This window comes from Zingiber officinale, chromosome 10B, assembly GCF_018446385.1.
Source record: "Zingiber officinale cultivar Zhangliang chromosome 10B, Zo_v1.1, whole genome shotgun sequence".
Taxonomy (NCBI): domain Eukaryota; kingdom Viridiplantae; phylum Streptophyta; class Magnoliopsida; order Zingiberales; family Zingiberaceae; genus Zingiber; species Zingiber officinale.
Window position 1 is genome coordinate 10,881,827 of NC_056005.1, and position 23,493 is coordinate 10,905,319.

General features: G+C 38.4%; 2 protein-coding genes across 2 annotated transcripts; one reads left to right on the plus strand and one right to left on the minus strand.

Moving 5' to 3' along the window:
- Positions 1-2,732: 2,732 nt before the first annotated feature.
- LOC122028874 (extra-large guanine nucleotide-binding protein 3-like) lies at positions 2,733-12,378 on the minus strand. The gene is made up of 8 exons (XM_042587818.1): positions 11,305-12,378; positions 10,818-10,955; positions 7,512-7,616; positions 7,239-7,424; positions 5,072-5,255; positions 4,664-4,908; positions 3,611-3,762; positions 2,733-3,424 (listed from the first exon to the last, which is right to left on the minus strand). The coding sequence occupies exons 1-8, from the start codon at positions 12,232-12,234 to the stop codon at positions 2,845-2,847; spliced, it is 2,520 nt and encodes an 839-aa protein (XP_042443752.1). The 5' UTR covers positions 12,235-12,378; the 3' UTR covers positions 2,733-2,844.
- Positions 12,379-14,848: 2,470 nt separating this feature from the next.
- Positions 14,849-22,510, plus strand: LOC122028807. Its single transcript, XM_042587723.1, has 8 exons — positions 14,849-15,267; positions 15,884-16,228; positions 16,445-16,704; positions 18,254-18,395; positions 18,602-18,973; positions 19,095-19,226; positions 19,744-19,872; positions 20,000-22,510. Exons 1-8 carry the CDS (start codon positions 15,154-15,156, stop codon positions 22,256-22,258), a joined length of 3,753 nt encoding a protein of 1,250 aa, XP_042443657.1. The 5' UTR covers positions 14,849-15,153; the 3' UTR covers positions 22,259-22,510.
- The last annotated feature ends 983 nt before the right edge of the window (positions 22,511-23,493 follow it).

Below are 23,493 nucleotides of genomic sequence, written 5' to 3' on the forward strand. Positions count from 1 at the left end.
TTCTACTATGGCTTTTCGTCACTGATCGGAAGGATACCGCTCAGGGTTTAGCGTGGAAGCATGAACTAAAATGCAAATTACAGCAAAAGTGGCCAAGTGGTAACAAGAGGATGAACAAATACGAGAATATCGTCGAACGGGCTAGTGCTGTCAAGATGAGAAAAATATGAGAATACGCCGAACAGGCGATAATGCATTGATACTTCAAAGGATTATAAAAAAGGCGAGTACATGATTACTCGAGCTATGGTCACTCTAGATAATCTAAGACATCGTCGGGCAACGACTCGGTCAACTTATCCCGACTGATGACCTTGCTCGACACGGAAGCAGAGACGTAGCTGCATGCATGTAGTTGGCCGAACGTCCCTTCGATGGCCAAATTGAAGAGGTGAAGCGCTCGGTCGGCAACCCTGTCATTGAAAGCATCAGAGTGAATATAGTTTTTCTTCACAGCCTCAAATCGGATAGGCTCGGCATCTTGATAGGTCTTCATAGCTACTCGAGAGGCCTCCAGCTCATCCTTCACAGTGGCTAGCTCCTCATTTTTGGCGGAGAGTTGGCCTCGGAGGAAAGTTTCTTCGGTCGACCGGCTATTCCGTTTGGCTACCAAAAAGTCTTCAGCTTCCTTGAGTTTCTTGGCTAGGGCCCATGCCTCTTTATTCTTCAGGTCCAATTCTTCAATGGCCCGAATTTTCCTCGCATTGGCATATTCGATCTTAGCGTCGAAAGTGGTGACTTGCTTGTTGAGATGAGCCAGCAGAAAGGCCTTCTCTTCGCTCTTCCCCCACTCAGCTTCGAGCAGCTGATTGCTCTTCGCCAAATCGACCCTCAGCTTGGTCACCTCAGCATTTATCGGCCCTTGAGAGGAGGAGGATGGGCCCTCGACGCTTTCAGTTTTTTGACTTCCTCCTCCAGAAAGGCCAACCTCTGGCACATAGTCAGGCTCTCCACCCAATACTGCCAATGATCGGGAAAAGGTAAGCACCGATCGAAGGTCAAGTAAAAAAATACATGGAAGTACGGCACTTACCCCAGTAGACATCTGGGTATGGCTGTCCGTAAGCGCCCCAGGACCCCTTCCCTGGCTCGGCACTGACGCAAGCTGTGTTGCAGGTCGGAGCGGAGTCGACAGGCAGTCAGCAGGAGCGTCACATCCCCAACATTCCACCTCGTCAACTTTCGGACAGGATCAGTATTCATGAATCCAACTCAATTTACGAGTCAAAACTTCCATTCCATCATATCATACCAACCCTTTTATTATATATTAATTTTTTATTCACTCAAAAAATAATAATTTATTGAAATAGCCATTTTAGCTTTATTTAATTTATTAGTTATCAAAATCAATCTTCTAACAAAATCAAATTTAAATCAAGCTCATGCTGATTTAAAAAAAAAAGTTCAAATCAAACTTAAACAATCTTTTCAGTGGCTTCTAACAAAGCTGCTTCAAGCTTGTTTACAACCCAGTGAGTTTACGAAGGCGGTTGGCCTCCGTCTGGATAGATGTCTGGCTTTCAGAAATCCAGTCGTTTTCCTCTATCAGGCGGCCGTAGAGGTTGATGACTTCCCTCTTGATAGACGCCAATATTTCAGATATTCTGTCATTCTCCTCTCTCAAACGGGCAATTTTGTTGTCCTGTTCTCGGAAATCCGAGACAAGCTTTTCGACTATCTCGGTCACCCCATATGTATCCGCGGAGCCGCCGGAGGGAGGAGCGGAGGAAGCAGAGAGGGCGAAAGGAGGAGCGGAGGCAGCGGAGAGAGCGGAAGGTGGAGCGAAGGCCGCGGAGAGGGTGGAGCGGTTGACCTCCGTCGACGCCAATCTTTCAGACATTCTGTCGTTCTCCTCTCTCAAACGGACAATTTTGTTTTCCTTTTCTCGGAAATCCGAGAGAGTCTTCCCGAGCATCTCGATCACCACATGTAGATCTAATATTAGCAGAGCCGAAGGATGAGGCCACGGAGAGGGCGGAAGGAAGAGCGGAGACAGTGAAAGGAGGAGCAGATAGGACGCGAAATGTCAGAGAAATTAGAAAAAAAAAGAATTATTAAGATATTTAAAGAAATTTAAAAAAAAGTAATTTAAAGAATATAATTAATTAAAGAATTTTGTTTACTTGAATATTTAATCTAATAACTTCAAGATCGGGTCCGACGATCCGGATCCCATTAGGGGTGGTAATTTTTTGACAGATATGAAAATACGATCCGAACTAAATATAAAAAAATAATAAGTTAGGATTAAATTTTATTAGATTCGGATATGACACGATTAATAAATGGGTCGAGTTTAGATTAATATGAAATTATTCAATTATAATCTGTAAATCCGTTTATAAATATTTTTGAGTTGGATTCGAATGGAATTCTGATTGAATTCGGATTAAAATAAGTATATCTTTATAAAATTGATCTTTTCAAATTGAGTTAAGATTAGGGTGAACATATTTTTATAAATAGATTATTTCAGATAAGTTGGATTCAACTTGGATTTTGATTGTAATAATTTCATATCAGATTCAAATCCCGTCGACCTAAACTTGCCAATCAAAATCCGATCTGAATTATCACCCCTAAATCCAAACCCAGACGCTACCTTTAATATATTTACTTTTTAAAATATATATATAATTAAAAAATCTGCTAATATCTCTAGCTATTGAAAAAAAAAGTGGCATGGTATGCAAAATCCACGTCAAATTTGCAGCAGAACACCTGTTTCTTGCACAACTATAGAATAAGCACATTGGAATTTCATAGGATACTCAAGTATCTGAATACAATGAATAGCTCACTATCTACAGAAGAAGCAGAACTAATTCCTGAACAGAATCATCATCCATATTTGAAATACACTGATGAGCTAAAATCTGTACTGTAAATTGACTCATCTAGGTCACCATAAATATTATCGTCCTTTGCATCGTCCCACTTCAAGACCTCTCGTATGTATTTGAATGCCCCATCAACAGTAGCTCGTTCGCGAGCCTTCATCTGAAAGACAAAAAGCTTCCGATTGCTGATGGAGGCAAAGAGGTCTTTAAACTTCACGGCTATGTAGTAGTATGCCTGGTTAGCAAGTGACTGGTGTGCATCTCGCGCCTTCACAGGGCTGAAGTCTGCGAACCACTCGCACACTGTTAATGGCACCTTGTTGATCTTTGCCTCAAAGGCATCATACTTGTTCAGAAGAAGAACAAAAGGCGTCTCCCTGAAAGAAGAATGGCTTGCTATACTCTCAAGGAGGTGTTTACTTGCCATCATTTTATTGCATAATTCACCCGAGCTTTGGGGCCACATCTGATCATAGTCACTGAGAGAGACGCAGAAGATGATGGCACGCACATCCTCGAACATTTCGAGCAACTTGCAGCCTTCGTTTAACCCTTTTGAACTTACACGAATCAACTGATACCTGGAATAGAGAGTTTGAATCTCATTCAATGAGCACCCAGTTCATGCAAACAAATGCAAGTGATCATTATGAATGAAATTGCTACTGATAGAGATCAGTAATAGAATGATCCGGTCAAACCGGGCTATTGTCTGTTATTCAACAACTTGTTTGGAGGAAAAAGGTTATTAACATCAGATAACTTACTTTATTTGGGGATGTGAGCAATCAAACTTCTCGGCATATGGCTCATCTAAAGAAAACTCAATGAAAGCAAGCCCATTGCACTGGGTAATTCCTTCAGAATACAGAATGTCTTTCTCTGTGGGTTCATAGTCATTGCTAGATATTTCCACAGCCTGCACAAGCAGACAAAGTTCTCAAGTAACTGTGACTAGGAATTGTAATCTCATGTCTGGATAGTTTAAACTATTCATAATCATAAAGAAGGAGCGAGTATCTAAAGTAAATATGGTTTCTATTGCAGTTGAATGTTCAATGAAGAAACAAGCTGAAAGCATTCAATATTTCCATGAAAACAGAGAAAGAGGATAAGGTTTGAGCATAATCCCCTTTCCAATGATAAGGGCAGAGACACTACCAAGTATCTGTAGGACTGCTAATGTTCAGGTACACCAGATGTGCGAGTAATTCAGCACTACTAATTGACGATGCATTAACTATATACAAATATGACTTGATCATGACAACCATATGACAATAAACAAATAACAATCTTGGAAATCATTAAATTTGATCGATCATGCTTCATTCAATTTCACCCCTTTTACTCCTCATGGCTCTCCCACCCCACAATGCAAACCTCAAGAATTTCTATATTAACAAACTAGCAAGTGTATGGTTAATGAAAATTTACTTGGCCTCATGTATCAGACTCCAATGGTACTCGAATTGCACATGCTGGCTTGTGGCAGCTTACCACAAGACCACCTATGCTATTTTGGGTTTCAGTGGATACTGCAGACACACCAATTCTAGTCTATTTACATCAGTTTATTAAGAACTACACTATAGGTTGTCTGTGTTAGAAAATGTAGCCTGTTAAGCTAACAGTTTGAATATGAAAACCTGTAAAATGGCACAAGAACTATTAAATCAGGAATTAAAACACTAGATTAAACAAATGCAATTTTTTATTCTGAAAAGGCTTTCAGTAAATGTTATAAAATTAGCAATAGGAATAATTAAGATCTGAAAACGAAGAATAAAATTATCTCAAGGTCAACTTAAGTACTCAACCCGATCTAGAAAGTAGCTGGCAACATCAGGAAGAAAAGGCAACTCATTCTTTCTCTTATAAGTTGCTTGTATTGCAGGATGTCTCCATGCCTCCTCCACAACTGATGCATATTCACGAGTTGCGGCAGGAAAAAAGGCCTCTAGATCTCCCATAGCCATTATCTGAAGTAGCCAATCAGAAAAATGTCTTAATCTTTGGTTGATTGAATATGCATTTTGGTTATGTTTCTGACTTCCGCCTCCACCTGTATTCATTACATAATCAGCATTCCACAAGTTTATTTATGGATGACGAGAATCAAAGTATTGTAAAAATGTTCTCAGCCTAAAGAATACTAGTACAAATATGCAGATGAGGAAATAGTCACGAACACTAATGCTATCCCCAAATTCAGATGAAAATGTTACCTAAACCATCTGTAGGCATAGTAGACTTTGATGATTCAGATTTATTCCGCTCTAAAGCTTCATCCTCAAAGCGCTCACGCCCTTCAAGCAAAGTGCTAAGGTATCTATACAAGCTTCTTTGAATCATCAGCTTAATATTTTCTATTTCTTCATAAGAGAACTGGTTCTCATATAAGTACTTTGCCTATTATACCAATAAAAAAATTTATATAGTCAAAGAGAATTAGCGTGTCTTAAAAGGACACAAAATAATGATGCAAATGAACAAGTCAAAATCTATGATGCATATTCATTCCAGAAAAGAAAAACTTCATTATCAGGAAAAATTCATTCGTTTGATATTTACCATCTATGCAAGTCTTTTATATGGAAAAAAAGACTTACTTTTTTCTTTATGTTCCTTCATAATTTAAGAAAACAGGGAGGTCCCATAGTAAGAAACATGCAGACACAAAATGGAGAAAGAATGGGATGTGACATCAAAGTTCAATATTTTGGTTCTTTAAGTTAATTTCAGATCGATAAGATGTCCTGGGAAAAGAAACATTATTAGATACATCAAAGTCTAGAATGCAAACTGGACGTCTGATCTTATGATCCTAATAGCTAAAGTAACCCCAGATCAAATTTAAATTGAGTTAGGATCCTACAAACCTCAAATCTGATCATATGCCTACTTACTGTTCTTACCGAGAATATTAATGCCAACAACCTTGATTAAATAAAAGATATTTACATTTAACAAGGCATTTCAATGATTGATATTCAGCAAGAATACCTCTTATGTCAATCATTTGATTAAGTTTTTAGTTATATAAGATTATTTTTAACACTTAAGTAGAATAATCCTCTTTAATTATTGTATTCATCTTATAAAAATTGCTACTTTGTAACATGGAACCCTTTAAGAATGATATTTGTTCGTATATTTAGTATTACAAATACTTTAATTTACACTTCACTATACTGAAGGATAGTGTTAAAATATTCAAACTACTACTATATATTGTAAATAATAAAAAGGATAAATCATAAATGTCAAATATAATTCTAAAATATTTTTATTAAATTCCTACACTCCATCCCTATGATTGAAATTCTATTAATCTCTTCATGTTCCAAGGTGGGATCTTCATCCTGCCAACATTGATTAGATATGAGCATGGAATAATACTTCCAAGATATTTCTTGGATCTGCGTCAGATACAATTCAAAGCATTTGATTTTATCATAACAAGTAAAAACAAGAAAATAAGGTTATGTATCCACTAAGGCAAAGTGGTTAATTCCTTGGCGATGAAACAAAGGTAAATGCTAACTACTAGATAAGAAAATAGTAGAATTCTAACTAATTAAAGAAGAACTAACACATTGTGTTCTTCAACGCAAAAAACCCCTCATGATCAAAATCTGAAAAAACTTTAGGTATGAGTTCACATAAGGGTTAATATCTGCAAATTAGATATCACAATTGAAATAAGCAGAATGTATCTCCATCCTCCATTGAAGTAAAAGTCTGCCAAGTCTCAGCAGAATGCAAAGGAAGATAAATATAAAAATGGATTAAATTAGCCATAACAACAGTTAGAATCACAAATAGTCATTTAAACTGTTTTCCTTTGTTTGTGCCATTCCACTTGCACGAGCTAATTGTATGAATGACCATGGTTAATAGAACTTCTGTTTTTGGACATGATTGCGTATATTCAAATACAAAATTACATGGATGATCAAGTATAAGTATTTTTGAAGGAAATGATACTACAAAGAGCAATATTAATAAGGAAGGTTTGATACATAAGGTGGATATGCACGTATGGAAAATCAAAAGAAATTGCATACAGAGAACAATATTATTAGGAAGGAACATTTGGTGGCAAAAGGAGATTACGCTCGCCCCCAACGCCCTGCCAACCTGTCCCAGGCCAACATGGAGGAGATAAATCACGGGTGGCTACTAGCCTTTGGAATAGTGACTAGCACATGAGAGAACATTTGACACTTTAGGAACATAGCAAAGTGGCAAATGAATTTTAACAAGATGACTATTATTCAAGGATGGGTATGCTTCCTGCCAGATTATAATAGTCATTAAAAACTGCTCTAACTGCACTTAGGATAGGTCATATACTATAGAACTTTAGAATAGGGTAACAAGTAACAATACCTGTTTAAATATAGTGCTGGTCCCTGAACCCTCTAAGCCAAGTAACAAAAGTTTCTGCAGTCTTTTTTGCTCCAGATACTCTGGCACCGATCTAATTGAATAAGTAGATATAACTTCCTTGGATCCAGGAGGGTTCTCAGGAGGGGTAGGCAATTTGAACAATGAACATAAGAGACGAGTTGATGCCTACATGGTACAGTTACATATAAAAACTATTTGGAGAAAAGATAGCAAGCAATAGTACAAAAAACAACAAATTGAATAAAGTAGTACCTTTTCCCAAATCTTTCCCCTAATGTTATTCTGACCCTCTTCTTCATAAGAACCATCATCATATACCCAGAAATGAGTATCTCGCGGGCATTGCACATTTGCCAACTAAATTTTAAGTCAAAAAAAGATCCAATAAGATTCACATATAACATAGCTTAGCCTAAGCATCAATAGAAAAGTAAAAAAAAAAAACAAAGCATGGAGTTGAAGTGTTGCAATTAAACATCAACCTAGAAGGAATAAAAAACTGAAGAATAATTATTCCAAATAGAAAAACAACAAGCGTCCATACTAGAGGGGATGGCGTGAGCGTCTCAAATGAGGTTGAGTTAGGTGTTGGTTTTCAACAAGGCACACTATATACTATAGCCTCTTGCTAGACACAGGTGATCAAGGTGATCATCTAAATTCAAGAAAGAACCTAAACAAGAATATAACTTCTAGTCGTACATAATAAGAGAAGTAAAAGACAACACAAATTTCAGTTCAGGCTAAGAACTCAAAAGGCATGCCTAGACTTCCATGGAATTCTAGCTGGTGATGGTGCATTAGCCCCTCTACCCTACACTAATTCATCAACAAATCCAAATAGCACATCAATTAGAATCGCCCTCTTCTGGTTGATTTTCATAAACATGACATAGAACGCCAATATAAGTATGGAAGTTGTGGACATTTAGATTGGTGAGCCTTGTTGGTCAACATATGAGCCTCAAAATTATTAACCTTATTATGCAATTTTAATGTAGTGTTATTGTAATGACCATATGTAGCTCTAAATATTTTGCATTAAACCAATCAATTAAGTAGTGGCATACAAAAAGTCACAACTCACTTAAATGAGAGAATTGCTTCATTAACTTGTTAGATCCATCCACCAATCCAAAATGTTTAAGCAAAACTTAATAATAGCTAACGCGTCTATGTTTACCAAGCTCACTACTTGAGTTAGAATTCTAAACTTATAGCCCAGAATCCTCCTTAATCAGTGGCATGCTGAGGCCCAATCGTGGCTACACCATCATGCATGTACAATTTTCTAATGCCTTACAATGTCTAGAATTAGTTTTGCTTTGATATCAATGTTGTTGCATGCCTTTCGGCTAGACTCATTCGGAGGCAAACGTCGCTTGACGCATAGTCTATAGTAATTGATACGGCGATAAAGGGGGGTCGCCCGGTACAGGTCAGCTGCCAAGGTGGAAGTCAAAGTCAAGGTGATCAACGTCTATCAAAGAGCTCGCCTATGGTGGCCGAACGAAGGTCAACTACAAAGGCCAGTCGGGGCAAGCAATGTCCGATCGGCAGGAGGCTTGTCCGAATTGACCACTCGTCTAGCTCGGAACAATATGGTAAGATCGCCAGACACTCAGTGCGGTGCGGCAGAACGCTAAGGAGACCGGAGCTCTTGTCCGATCGGGAGGGGACAAGCTACCAGTCACCACAAGGAAGAGCAGCCGAAGCCGACCGAGCGGAGGAGTCCTGGTCGAGCGGCTACCCCGCTCGGCCAAGCGGCGGGACCATTGTCGTATCTCTCAATATCCTTTTGGGAGATAGTGTCGCTGACACGAGGCATGGTTAACAAGCGGATCGTACGGCAGAAGCTTCTACTGTCTTGGCAGGATGTGCATACCCTGTTAAGGTATGCTGTTAGAGACACTTTACATGTCCTTTCATAGGACACATTGGAGAATGTGCTCATGTCTCGAAGAGCGTGCACGTCGTCCACCAGGACTCTATATAAAAGAGGTCCATACACCAGCGGAGGTACGCGTGATTCACTGTTTGAGCTTGTGCTATTGTTGCTCCACTTTCTTCTACAGTTTCGGTGACTGACTTGAGCGTCGGAGGGCCAACGCCGAGGACCCCTTCCCTGGCTCAACACTGACATTGCTTATTTTGCAGAGCGGGGTGCGGTCTACTTCTAGTTAGCACAGCAGCCACATCCCCAACTAGCCACCTTCCCGTTTTCGGACAGGATCAGTAATATTAGAGCAAAATAACTTAATTAAACAATATGCCTCAAAGGAGACAACAAAACCAATGATGACACTCCGTAATCATTCTGTAACTAGAGGCCAAATAAATAATAAAGAGGGGGAATAAGCACAAATTTGATAAGTGGGTCAATAATAGTTGTGCATGAATTTAGATTTCTCTAAACATAAATATGAATCATAATTAACTTTACGTAGTTATCAATTATAAACTTTAGGTTATCACAGTTTATTATCTTTTAAAGCAAGTTATCTATTCAACAAAACTCCCAACAACAAGAGTGTATCATCTAGTACATGGGTTGAAGTCATGACCAGTACACTTGGCCAAAGCCTCAACTAGCATATAAATGAGCCAAAGTCCCATCTAAAATCACTATAAGCCACTCTAAATCTCATAGTTGGGCTTCTAGAGCTTGCCATTTTTCACCCTTGCTCATTTGCTAAACATTGATCTTTACCAGCATAGATTCATCATTATTTTCCAACCATCTTTAAGCATATATATCACTTCGATAGTATTACACTTGTCTTATATCATTGGACTTATGGGTTTTCCACTATTCTCCAACATTATGCGGAGGTATGCCACATTCGATCAAATGTGAGTACAACTATCATAACGCTTGTACTTCGCACACTTACTACCGACTGAGCTAGCTAACATAATGCTATCGAGAGAGCTAGTTTAGGTCTTAATGTAGAATTCGTTTTATTTGTTCACTTAGCCATTAAGCATATTATGTATATAGCATGCTCACAGTTATATACTTTGTTTCAACACTGGCCAATTTTGGACTTAGAAATACTTACAGCTACAAGGGAACTACACTGGCCATGTACTAGCATGCAGACACATTTGATTATTAGAGTAGTAAAATAATAGAAATTTGATTTTCAGATCATTACATTTTACTATTAACACGCATGTGATCCTTGTTTGTGTTTTGAAGTAGGCCCTGAGTTTTGCAGTAACAAGTTTTATAGGTATTTATACCTAAGACCCTAACAACTGCTTGTTGAGGTCACTCGGTAAGGTTGATAGAGATTTGTGATTCACATCATACTTAGCCACATAAATGTTTTGCAGTCTTTGTTTAATTTGGTTCCCTAATTATTTTCGTAGTTGCCTATCCATGTATCTAACACATGAAGACACAACTAGTTCCATGCAACATATGGAAATACTTATTAACCTAAAGCATAACAGCAAGATAAAAGTAGTCAGTATTAACATGAAAAAGGATAAGAAAAAAAAAGTGGCCAAAACTTTTGTATTTCAATGACCACATGGGCAGAGAACACTTACCTTAAGAACTTTCAGTTCCAATTTTGTGATTTCTCGGCCATTTATATACACTTGTGTGTTGCCATTGCTTGCATCTACTTGCAACTTACCTCCTACATTAAGTTTCGAGCTAATAATCCTGTCAGGTTTCTCACCTTCCTGCCAAATAGAAACAAAAATTGTATTTTTCTAATGGATGCACAGCAGGAAAAAGAAAGAGAAGTTGCACAAATGGTACCTGAAAGTAATCAAACTGAGCAACATTCTACAACCAGGAAGTTCAAAAATGACAAGAATAACTAAAAAGATATATATTTTGCCTAATGCTTTATCCTCTACTCTACTTACCCTTTGGGGTAAAAAGGGTTGCTGGGCTATGAAATACTATGATCTAAACCATAGCACAATTCATTAATCCTTGAGATTATAATATCTTGAGTCCTCGAGTTTCAGCTTCTAATAAATTAATGATAAAGTAGCAAGGCAAGATAAGGGGCAAATACTTTACCTTCCCCCAGAACCCTGAATCCTTGTCATACCAATATCTCCCAGGTCTGAGTTTCTGCGGTGGCATCGAGCACCCCAATACCTCATCAAGCTCCTCCTGCCGCAAGGGTCTTCCATTGACAACCAATTGTTGAGGCCTGACCTGGTTCGCGGCGCATTCCCTTTCCGCCTTCATGACCTGCCTGATCTCCAACGGGCCACAAAGCTTGGACAACATCTTTGAGCACTTACCCAGACCCGATCTCTTAGATTCGTCAATCGGCTGGCCAATGCAACCTACGCATTTCCTCCCCTCCGGCATCGATCCCATGGCCTTGAGAACACAGTTGCTGCAGTACCTCGCGTCGCACACCAAGCAAGCCTCCCTGTCCTTCAAAATGTTACCTTTTCCACATCGGCAACAAACGCCCTTTTTCCTCTCCTTCACCGGCGAAGGAGCTGGAGATGCAGCTTTGGCGCTGCCGGCGACGTCCTCCTCCGAACTCGTCTCCCCTCTAAGCACGACCTCCCCGGATGGCGGATGAATCAGGGAGCCGGAGAAGGATCCAGCACGACGCGCCGAGGATGTCCTAGGTTCGGAATGCAAAGCACTGCCGACAGGCTCCGCCGGCGCGCAAGCGACGGAGGAAGACCTATTCCTGTCAGTAGGCGTTCGCCGTGGCGGGTCGCTGCTCCTACGACGGTTAAACCGAGTCCCTCCTACGTTGGAGTGGCCGAATCCATCAAAGACGGAAGAACCAGACGCACCGTGAAGGTCCAAAATCTCCGCCTCGTGACCGCGGCGGGGATCCGGCGGTAGATCATGCCCGATGGCGATGGAGTAATCCAGATGTTCCTCATCGGGGATCGGCGCTCCGGGAGGTATCAACCTTCGGAGCGCCACCTCCCACGAACTCTCCACCTCCCTCACCTCCTCCGCTGCAGGCGACATCTGCGCTTACGTCTCTACGGAAGGTCCCGCGGAAAGTTAATGTCCAAGGCCGCCGGCCGGCGTCATCAATGCACCTCGGAGAGGGGGTGCGACGATCCAACGGGCGAGCGAGCGAGCGCGGCCGGGAGCAGAGCAGCCGATGCGGGGAGTTGGAGCAGTAACGTATGGTCATTTAACGGCGTTGAGGCTCGACAGAAACGGCTACTAACGGCAGGAGACATCGACTTTTCACTTAATAAAAGTACAAATCGACATCCATAATGACCATAATACCCTTACCCTCTCGCACTCACGCTGCGAAAATTATTGGTAAATTATTTAAATGTCAAGCCCACGATTGGTAATGGAGCTTTGGATACGCTGTCGATGAAGTGATGAGGGTGGCAGATGTCGCGCGTGTCGTGTCGCCGTTTACTTGCCGAGAGTTGACGGTGCGATTGGAGCAGGAGCCCAGCAGACGTGCGGAGGACGGTGGAAAAGCAAGGAGGTGGGGTGAAGGTCCGTGGCGACAGAATCAGAGCCGTCCAATTATGTGGGTACGGAATGGCAGGAAAACGTCAGTCGTCAGATCGAAGGACTGTCCCGTTTCTCATGGGGAGATTGGACGGACCGGTCCAGACATGAGGCAGGCAATTCGTTCCCTTCGATTCGAAGGATGAATCGACGTGGCGAACGCACTGACGTCATAAATTGTCTGAGTACTCAGAGAGCTCAGCGTCGTCGCACGTGACGAGACCGAGTTCCTACTTTCCGACTGTTGCAGAAGAGGTTTAGCGAGTAAATTACATCATTGAAATTAATGAAATAAATAGAAGCAGTTAAACAAACCATAGAGTGGTCTTCGGAGCAGGGCAACGAGGAGTGGCCTCTCATTCTTTATATGAATTATTCTTTTATAAAATAATATATTTTTTAAACAAAATATTATTATCCCAATAAAAATCTAACATAATTTTTTTAAAAAAAAATAAATAAGTTTTGATAAATTATAATATATAAGAATTTACCTATTTAATATATGATATGATTTGGTATAAGATTAGAAGCTAAGAGCATCCTATTACGTATTTACGGTTGAATTTTTTAAATAGATCGGTTATGTGTCAAGTTGATTTTCGCTAAATCAATTCTTGTTAGGACAATTATTGTCGAGTTACTTTTTGCTGCATCAAATAATCGTATAGATTAGAGCAAAGATCTTCAACGCTAACTTTTGAAAGGATTAAAAAGATAGTAGAAGAAAGCTAAACTATATATTAATGTACCTATCCGATATTCAAATTATATTAGGAGAAAACAAATTGAAGAAGATGGTAGTAAAGAGAGAATACTAAAATATTTATTTCCTTGTGTATTTCTTAACACTGTCACTATTACTTATATAGATGGTGAAGTGGTGTCCTAATTTTTGAAGGATGAATCTCTTCCCTCTCCCCTAAAAGACTACTATCTTATATAAATGATGAAGTGATATCTTGATCTGTAAAGGACGAATCTTTTTCCTCTCTCCTAGAAGATCTCATCTTCTTCCACTAGTATTTTGTTGTAAATTGCTATATTATTTGTGACTATCGTTGGCCTACATAATAGTTGTATCTTTTGGGTTTATTGACGAATTGTGTAACGGTTATATTCCATTGAGCTATTAGTTACTTGTGTAATAGTCACGTCCTTGAAAGCTCGATCTAGATGTAACTCAAATTGACCCAAACTAAGTTTGACTATGAGTTGACTATTCTAATTTAAATTTATATATGAATCACACTATCTTGACTTTTCAAATAAGACAGATTGAAGATTACACTGACTAAATCGTGGATAGAATTGAGCCGATCGAGCTATGGACCATATGGTACCGTTATCTCTATTACATCATGATAATTTAAATAAAAAATATTAATTAATTTTTAATATTCTTTCTTAGTAATATAGAAAGAATAAATATTCATTTGCCCTTTAATATGTTTGGGGGCGATATTCTGATTGGTCTTTTGCATTTTTTTTTTATTTTTAATTTGTAATTTTTACCATAGCAAATTTATCCAAATGAAATGACAATATCTACCTATTTAATCCGGTGCCATTAGGTATCAAATTAAATGTCTCGTATTATCAATATATCAAGTATTTAGTCGAATTTCAGACGCCCACTAATCAAAATTATATACTATAATTATTTTTTTGAATATAAATGGTAAATTTGATGCTTAAATTACTATGTGACATATTTTTTTGCTATTAAATATACTTAGCAGATATACTTAAATTAATTAAATGGATATGAATACACGATGGCATCACATTTGTTTTGTTTTTCAAAAACACCCCTTTAAATAGATTAAATATCGTATTTTTCCAATTTTAATATCATATCCTTACAATTTTTAATTAAATTAACTTTATAAAATGATGAGCAGAGAATTTTAAGGATAATCAAATCCACCTTCACGAGTTCACGGCACAATAGACGTGTCGAAATCTGTGGGAGTTCATTTCTGGTATGTGTTTTTTAGAGAAGCCCTTTACATATATTAAATCTCACTAGCTCGTCACTGCGATTTACTGCTTACGGAATGGATTTACGCCTTGCCTATTTAACGCAAAGACCAGTAATGAGGAGGAATAGAAAAAGGGACGAGATCTGATCGCATCAACAGACTCCCCCGCGCCGTCCGTGCCATTTCGACCCCTCGTAACCCCCTTCTCCCACCCTCGCCGAGTCCTCTTCCTCCCGATTACGATCGCTCCCGGCGCCTGTAAGAATCCAATCCGATCCCAATCCGACGTCTCATCGATCGCCGTCCTCCACCCCGCTCCGTCGTTGATCTCCACGCCGCGGTGGATGACGAACGCGAACGCAGGCGGATCTGCGAGGATTTGTTGCCAAGGAGAGTGAGAGTGTGGGCAGGGTGATACACGATGCCTGGACTCTTAACAAGATGCGCTGAATTCTCGTCGCCCGCCCGATCCGCGTCATCGGACGGCATCTGGTCCAGGCACCGCGACAGCATCTCATTTGATCAGCTGCAGAAGGTAAATTGGAGGAATGGATTGATTTAGTTTCTTGATTCGGTTTCTTTTCGTTTTTTTCTACATAGTTATTGATTTGCAATTTTTCTTTCTTGTTTTTCTTGATCTTTCTTGGAGGTTAGCCCTTTTGTTTGGTTCTAGATCCGGTAGTTCACTTATAGTGGAAACATTTTGTTTCAATCGGATTTCAGCCAGAATTTACGGCAATATTTTCCATATAATGTGTTTTTCGCAATTTCGTTTGGATCTGTGAAATGTTGGCGCAGAATCTTGAGGCCTAGCTATTAGTTTGGCAGCATATCTTGACCTGTTTAATCCATATTTACCTTGAGAATCATAAATTTAGATCAAAGGTCAGTGATATTTCTTGTATTGCATGTATTGGCTCTCGACAAGTGAATTGGGTTCCAGAATTCTTTGTTTTATTGATTGATGCAAAGGGTACAATGTTAAATCTCTTAATCTAAATGTTGTTCATATGGATGTCTATCCGTGAATGACATTTTAATTCATTTGTTCTTCACAGTCTGCGTATTTTATTTTTATAGTCATTGATTTATATCTTGCAAATGATTTAACATGGCGAATGTTAATCTTGTTGACAATGTAAATGAATTAGTTCTGGAGTGATCTATCCCTTCATGCTCGAAAGGAGTTCCTGAGGCTCGATAAACAGACTTTATTTGAACAAGCTAGGAGGAACCTCTACTGTTCCAGATGCAATGGGTTGCTTCTGGAAGGCTTCTCGCAAATTGTAAACTATGGGAAGTCAATGCAACAGGAAGGTTCTGATTTTCAACTTTCAGATAGAGCTGGGAATTGCCAATCCCAGAACCATGGTGACATAGATGAGGTACAGGATCCATCGCTGCATCCTTGGGGTGGTCTGACAACAACTAAGCATGGTGCTCTCACAGTTCTTGACTGCTTTGTTGGGGCAAGGTCACTGAAGCCACTGCAAAATGTATGTTGTTCTTGCTATTGTTATCATATCTCAAGGACTTCAAATGCTCATGCTTTTCATTTTATACTCTTCATATTCGTTCTCACTTTTTTCCCTCATGCTTTCCTGTCCATAAGATATTTAAGTCTTTTGATGCATTATTATTTTTCTTAATTATTATTTTCTTGATTGTTGTTTTCTTGAAATTTTACGCTTCAAGTTTTTGTAATTGTGTAGGCGTTTGATAGTGCTCAAGCTAGGGAACACGAACGTGAATTACTTTATCCCGATGCTTGTGGAGGTGGAGGCAGGGGTTGGATTAGCCAAGGGATTGCTAATTATGGTAAAGGACATGGATCAAGAGAGACATGTGCTTTGCACACTGCTCGACATTCTTGTGATACACTTGTGGACTTCTGGTCCGCTTTAGGTGAGGAAACCAGATTATCTCTCTTACGGATGAAGGAGGAGGATTTTATTGAGAGACTTATATACAGGTGAAGCTTTTTTTGTTTTTGCACAGTGTCAACTTGTTCTATAGGAACATCTTCTAGAGTATAAAGGTGATATTCTAGTATTAATATTAAAAAAAATGGGCTTTACATTTTAAGTATTTTAACTAACACAAAGCAAAGAATGAAGAATCCCACATCATATAAAATCTATTGGAATATCTTTCTTTACTCTTCTATCACAAAATCTTAGATGCATAGGAACTAAAAGAAAAAGGACGGAACTTTCAAATCAAACTTGCAGTCTGTTTGTTTATTTAGTGTCTAAGTGTGTGTTTATAGTTGTATTTATCAGAAAAAGAAGTTTCTAAGCTGGAGATTTTTGCCTCTTTGATTGGCATGATGTTGATTCAAATAACTGTTCATCTACACTTCTAAGAAAAGTCCTGTCAACAAAAAACACATGTATATAGGATAGATGTAATAAATTTGGGAATGAAAAAGGAAAGATTGTTGCTTAACAGTTGTGGTTGTTTGTTCTAGAGTGACCATCAAGTTTATACTGTATTATTATATTTTAAGACAACTATTTACATTGCAATGTAAATTTTCTTATACTTTACAAACAGTCGTTTAGGGCACAATTAGTTATGCATTCTTATATTGCACACATTGTAATTTTTCCTGCAGATGAATAAACAAGCAGATTTTCTAGAATCTCACAAACTAGTTGTTTTATTCCAGTGTTTTTCCATCTTGGTAGTTAGGACTAATTAGTGAGAATAATTATCTGATATTATCTAATAAAGAAATGGAAATGCTTGATTTTCTACAAGGCATATAGGATAACAAAGAAAAGGAATCTCATAAAAAACAAATTAGGACAGTAAGAGGAAATGCTACAATAACAAATTGACGTATGATATAGAGAGAACTGAGAGCAGCTAAGTGTGCTTGTTGCGTTGTCTCAAATGGAGATCAGAGGGAGATGTGGCACTAGAATGACTGCTCTTAACAAGGACTGTGTGATTGGCAGTGCAATTAGATTTGAAGATGTAGTTGCTATATTTGACAAAGAATATATATCATCTGCATTAAAGTTCATCATTACAATTAATTATCTAAGTTGAGGATGCTGATATACTATGACAAAAGAAATGTACATGGAGAATCTTAGCCAATATATGACAGTACACAACAAATGTTCGAGCATAGCAAACATTATTCTGATCCCTCTTAGAATAAGTTGCACATTAATCCCTCACATAATACTCATTTCATTTGTTGTGCTTGAAAAAGATGAGTTTCATGCCCATTTAACATTTGAACAATTGTAATGAATAGTTGTGGTGTCATGATATCTGAACCATGTTAATCAATTGAATCCAGGAAATATGGCAAGGTTTTGATTGAAAGTGAATCATTTTCCTCTGTATTTTTCCAAAATTTAGTCACCTAAGTGCCTAACTTACAGAAATTGTTGTTTCTCATATCTATATACTAATATTTCAATGAGCTGTGAGTCCCGACTACTTGAGTTGGTTACATGTATTATATTTTGCAATGATTGTAAAATTCAGTTTGAATGTTGCAGGTTTGACAGCAAGCGGTTTTGCAGAGATTGTAGAAGAAATGTTATTCGTGAATTCAAAGAATTAAAGGAGTTGAAGCGTCTGCACAAAGAGCCTTGTTGCACTAGATGGTTTTGTGTTGCAGATTCAGCTTTCCAATATCAGGTTTGATTATGCTAGAGTTATCTGTGTTAATATCGTAATATTTAGTGTCTTAATTTGTTTTTAACATTTTTTTTAACGTGAAAATGTTGAGTGGCAAGGCAGCAGTTATTGAGAAGGAACTACTTTTAAACAGCTTGTAAATCTGTTATGGAGAGTGCTATTCAAAGTGGAAGCTAACAGATGACCTTGATATATTCACCTCTCAGGTAACGGAAGATTCTGTTCAAGCTGACTGGCAGCAGGCTTTTCCTGATGCAATTGGAGCTTATCACCATTTTGAATGGGCAATTGGCACTGGAGAAGGACAAACTGACATTTTAGGCTTTGAAGATGTTGGCTTGAATGTAAAGGTCCAAGTAACTGGACTTGATCTTGGTAGTTTTGATGCTTGCTATATCACACTTAGAGCTTGGAAACTTGACGGTCGTTGCACTGAACTCTCTGTAAAGGCTCATGCACTTAAGGGACGAGATTGTGTTCATCACAGGCTGATAGTAGGTGATGGTTTTGTGACAGTCACAGAAGGGGTTAGCGTTAGAAATTTCTTTGAACATGCTGAGGAAGCTGATGAAGAAGAGGTATTTGTGATTGAAAATTGTTGTTTATGAGCTTTACAAGGATGATGTAATCATCGAACTCATGAAATTGTTTTAATCAATTTATATTATTTTTTGCTTCTTAATTTATTTACTAAAACAGGATGATGATGCAATGGAGAAAGATGGAAATGAGCTTGACACAGATGGTTCCCGATCACAGAAGCATGCTAAGAGTCCTGAACTGGCTAGGGAGTTTCTTCTAGATGCTGCAACTGTTATATTCAAAGAACAGGTGCCTCTGGGTTCATTTATCTTTTACTTGCTGCATTAATCACACTTATAATTTAGTTGTTAACAATGGAACTTATTACAGATGTTTACAGTAGTTTTCCTGAGTTGCAATTTTATATATAGCTGATAATGACTATGATAACTCTCGAGCTTCATATCTAGATGATACTGGTATCATGAGAATATACCTAACATGATCTGCCACACCTCAATTTGTTGGGACAAACCTGTGCTGCATAAAATTTGGCACAAGCCTACCTGGCACCCAGCTATAATATTGATTGTGAAATGAGTTCCTCATTTTAATTTTTTCTTTCTTTTCTTTTGAAAAAGGTTTCTCATTTTGAATTTTATTGCTGATCATATTTGCCTTATCAGATCCATATTAAAATCACAATGAATCACAACCTTGAAGTAGCCCTGTAAGAAAGAATTAGAAGCAGTGTAAAATATGTAGTTTTTAAATTACAAACAATATTCAAGCTTCGTCCTGTAACTAAATGACAATACTTTTCCAGGTTGAAAAAGCATTCAGAGAAGGTACCGCACGACAAAATGCACATTGTATATTTGTTTGTCTTGCCCTAAAAATGCTTGAAGAGTGTCTTCATGTTGCTTGCAAAGAAGTTGTTACTTTAGAAAAGCAGGTAATTCATTGTTTCTGGATCTTAGATAGTTAAGAATTTAAATCTTTTTTCTGTTACCAAATATTGCAAGGCTTAAAGACTGTGATTTCTCAGGTTCTTATATTTGAAACTATTGATTATTTCTCAGACTAAACTTCTTGAGGAAGAAGAGAAAGAGAAACGTGAAGAAGAGGAACGCAAGGAGAGGAAAAAAACTAAAGAACGGGAAAAGAAACTTAGAAGAAAAGAGAGGCTAAAAGAAAAAGTTAGGGAGAGGGAAACGAAGCTTACTGAATATAAGTCACATGATTCTTTGCCTGCAGATTCAAGTATATCATCTATCAGTTCTCATGATGAATCATTTATCATTTTGCATTCTGGGGATTCTATTGGTGAACAAGGTGATAATTCTATTATTCAAAACCCTGATTCCTGTGAGAATATGGTTGAGAAGTCCTCAGGCATCAGTTTGAATCATGAAACTTTCGAACAATCTGACATTGATGAAAAATTCCATGTTAATTATGAGACTTCTGCATCTGAATACTCAAAATTATCAAGACGGAAACCGGGACCAAGAAAAGATTATATTTCAGATCTGGCATCCAAATGGTATGATAGACGCCGATGCTATAATAGCAAAGAGATTAACAATCAACAAGATGAAGCTGGCATTCATTTGTGTTCCTCCAGAGGCACAAATAGTTTGCACAGGATGTCAAAAGAAAGGTTTGCAAAGCATAATCATAGAAACTGCAATGCTAAAAAGGTGAGAGATCAAGATAGATTTGACTACCGATCTTCTAGCTGTAATCAGCTGGAGGATTACAGTGAAAAAGCTGGGTATCATGATTCAGTGAGTAGATTAGGGAAGCAGATAAAGATTGCCAATAAACCAGAACATGCAGTGCATATGCCCAGGTTGTCCTATCAGAATGCTAAATATGGTATTGGTTATTATTTACCGGAGAATTTTTCCTTTCAAAAAGGGAAACATGTTAGTAATTCTCCAGCCAAAGAGATTTCCAGGAAGCAGGTTTGGGAGCCACTGGATGCACGGAAAAAGTGTTCTAGAAACCATACTGATTCTCAACTGCCCACAGAAACAGGTTTTGGACAAGGTGAAAGTCGTTGTCAGCAACATATTAGACTTGAATCGGTTAGCGATGTATGCTCAGCTGACCATTCTACCAGTTCAGAAAAATTAGCTACGATGATGAGTTGTGATGCTCATGTTTGCCAGGATAATTTAGATGACTTTCATACTGGTACTCATGTTGATTGTCATGATAAACTTGGTCTCTTAATAAAGAAAGAATATTATTCAAAGAATGATATAGAGGACAGTTTCAACCCCGCCAAGATCACTGCTTCTGATCCAGTAAGGAGCTCTTCTAGTTCAGATAACTGTTTTTCATGCCCTAGTGAGGGAGATAGCAGCACTAGCTCTTCAAGTGGGCAAAATGCAGAGTCATCAGTAACTTCAGATTCTGAAGATGCTTCCCAACAATCTTCTGGTAGAGATTCATCGACACCCAATAGTGATTCTTTCCAAAGATTGTTAGATGGATTTCCAGATAACAAGGGTAAGACAAATGGAGATGATTCTTTAGCAAGCTCTGTTGCAGGTTGCCCATCTAAGAACTGTTTGGAATGTGATCATCCCATTGAAAAATCAGTTGTAGCCAGTGAATCCTATAATGGACAACCTGGATATGTTATAGCACCTCCAATTAAACACATATTGCCAGGAGCAAACCATAGTATGAATCTGCCATATGTTCCCTCTCCAGCCTTGGGCTACCATACCTGGAACATCAATCCTTGGCCACAAGCTTGTAATGGATTCATGACATATCCTCAGGCAAACCATTATTTGCTCCCAAATCATCTAGGATGTTGTCCATTGACAAACAATCAATCTGATTTCGCTGTTCATTACAATCCTGTGCAACCTGTAGCCTTATCTGTTTTTGATGCAAACAAAGAATTCTTGTATCCAACAGCTAACAGAACGGATGTTGGAACCTTTCAAGAACAAAAGAATCATGACCATTCCTGTGGGTTTCAACAATCACACTCTCCTATTGAGCCGATAGGCCATGAGAGGTCATTTTCAAATAGACAAGTGCCATCAAAATCTCCTGCAGAAAACTGCATTGGTGAACATTGTGCCAAGTCAAACAATGAACATCCACCCTTCTCTTTATTCCACTATGGTGGCCCAGTAGATGGGAACACAGCCGGATTTAATGCAATACCACATTCTCTGAAAGATGAAATTACTGGACACATAGTCTCCAATTTAACCGCAGCTCAGGGGCAGGATTGCTCAAAAGAAGAAATAAAGGTTGAACAGTATTGTTTATTTTCTTCTAGACATGATGCAAGATTTTCATTCTTCTAATGCAGTTCAAGCATCCTATTTAGACTATCTGCTCTAGTTGTGAAGGCGTGATCAGTTGTAGCCAATGAAAAACAATCTTCCGCATTAAGTTTTAGCATATCCTCATTGGTTGATGTTTCCAGTTTATGCTTCCCGTTGCGGATTGTAAAAAGGAAATCTTTGAGTGATATAGTTTTATTGCTTTCTTCCTTCAGACCCGTACTGTATTGAGATAAGTTTTCCGTCGTGAATGAAAATTGATTTATTACTTGAGTTTTAAATTCTTAGATCTATTTCTTCACGCATTGTTGTCGAGTCAAGATTTGTTTCTTCATGTGAACATTACAATAGACTTTGACAATGCTTTGCAGATGTTTTCGTTGCACTGTGTAAATACTTTTTATTACATGGTTATAGGCTTCTAGCTTATGCTGCTATCTATTTTCCTCTCACTGATTTGGATATGCACCTTGACCTTTTGCTATCTATGCTGCTATCTTTCCTTTCCGCCGATTTGATTGTGAAAAATGATGGGTGAAAAATAGTTCAGTCTGATTCATATATGTACTACATTAGTAGCCCTCAACGGGAGGGACTGCGGAGAGACGCATCCGAAATTTGAACGACGCTGGGATACAAACTTTCTGTAGTTCCGAAATTTGAACGACGCTGGGATACAAACTTTCTGTAGTTTTTATTTTTTATTTTTTAATTTGGCCTCAAGTATTCAACTTTATGAACCTATTAAACTTGAGATCATCGGATCCTATGAAAAATTTCCAGTCATTAGAGTAAATTAAGAAATATTCATAGAGGTCCATTCAAATGACTAGTGTTCTTATATCTGTTGAGACCTTTATGTCACTAGAGAGGGTGAATAGTTCGTCACTCAAATCGTCATTTTCTACGCTTATTAGTGCACAGCGGAAATACAAAACAAAACTAACAAATAGAAAGTTAAACCTAGAGGCAATAACCAAGACAATCAAACTTCTAACACGTTTATGTAACGTGATTCAGAGATTACTTACTTCTACTCCACGACCGTCTGTAAGGTGAACGATCTCAATCTGTCGGTGGATGATGTTGGATCGATAAGTTTCGCTAGGGGGGTGAATATCGATTAAAATTTTAACGAAAGTACGCAGCGGAAAAATTGAGAGCAAAAAGAATGACACAAGTAGTTTTTACTTGGTTCAGAGCTGGTGTCGACTCCTACTACAAGGTCCACACTCGTTGAGTACTTTCGTTGGACA

What these genes read in the sequence shown, in the direction of transcription:
- LOC122028807 (XM_042587723.1), top strand. Translation starts at nt 15,154, where the DNA reads ATGCCTGGACTCTTAACAAGATGCGCTGAATTCTCGTCGCCCGCCCGA. An exon ending in CATTTGATCAGCTGCAGAAG is followed by an intron (nt 15,268 to 15,883) that starts GTAAATTGGAGG and finishes TAAATGAATTAG; the next exon opens with TTCTGGAGTGATCTATCCCT. An exon ending in TTGTTACTTTAGAAAAGCAG is followed by an intron (nt 19,873 to 19,999) that starts GTAATTCATTGT and finishes ATTATTTCTCAG; the next exon opens with ACTAAACTTCTTGAGGAAGA.
- LOC122028874 (XM_042587818.1), bottom strand. Translation starts at nt 12,234, where the DNA reads ATGTCGCCTGCAGCGGAGGAGGTGAGGGAGGTGGAGAGTTCGTGGGAG. An exon ending in GGGGAAAGATTTGGGAAAAG is followed by an intron (nt 7,425 to 7,511) that starts GTACTACTTTAT and finishes TGTACCATGTAG; the next exon opens with GCATCAACTCGTCTCTTATG. An exon ending in TGCTCACATCCCCAAATAAA is followed by an intron (nt 3,425 to 3,610) that starts GTAAGTTATCTG and finishes TCTCTATTCCAG; the next exon opens with GTATCAGTTGATTCGTGTAA.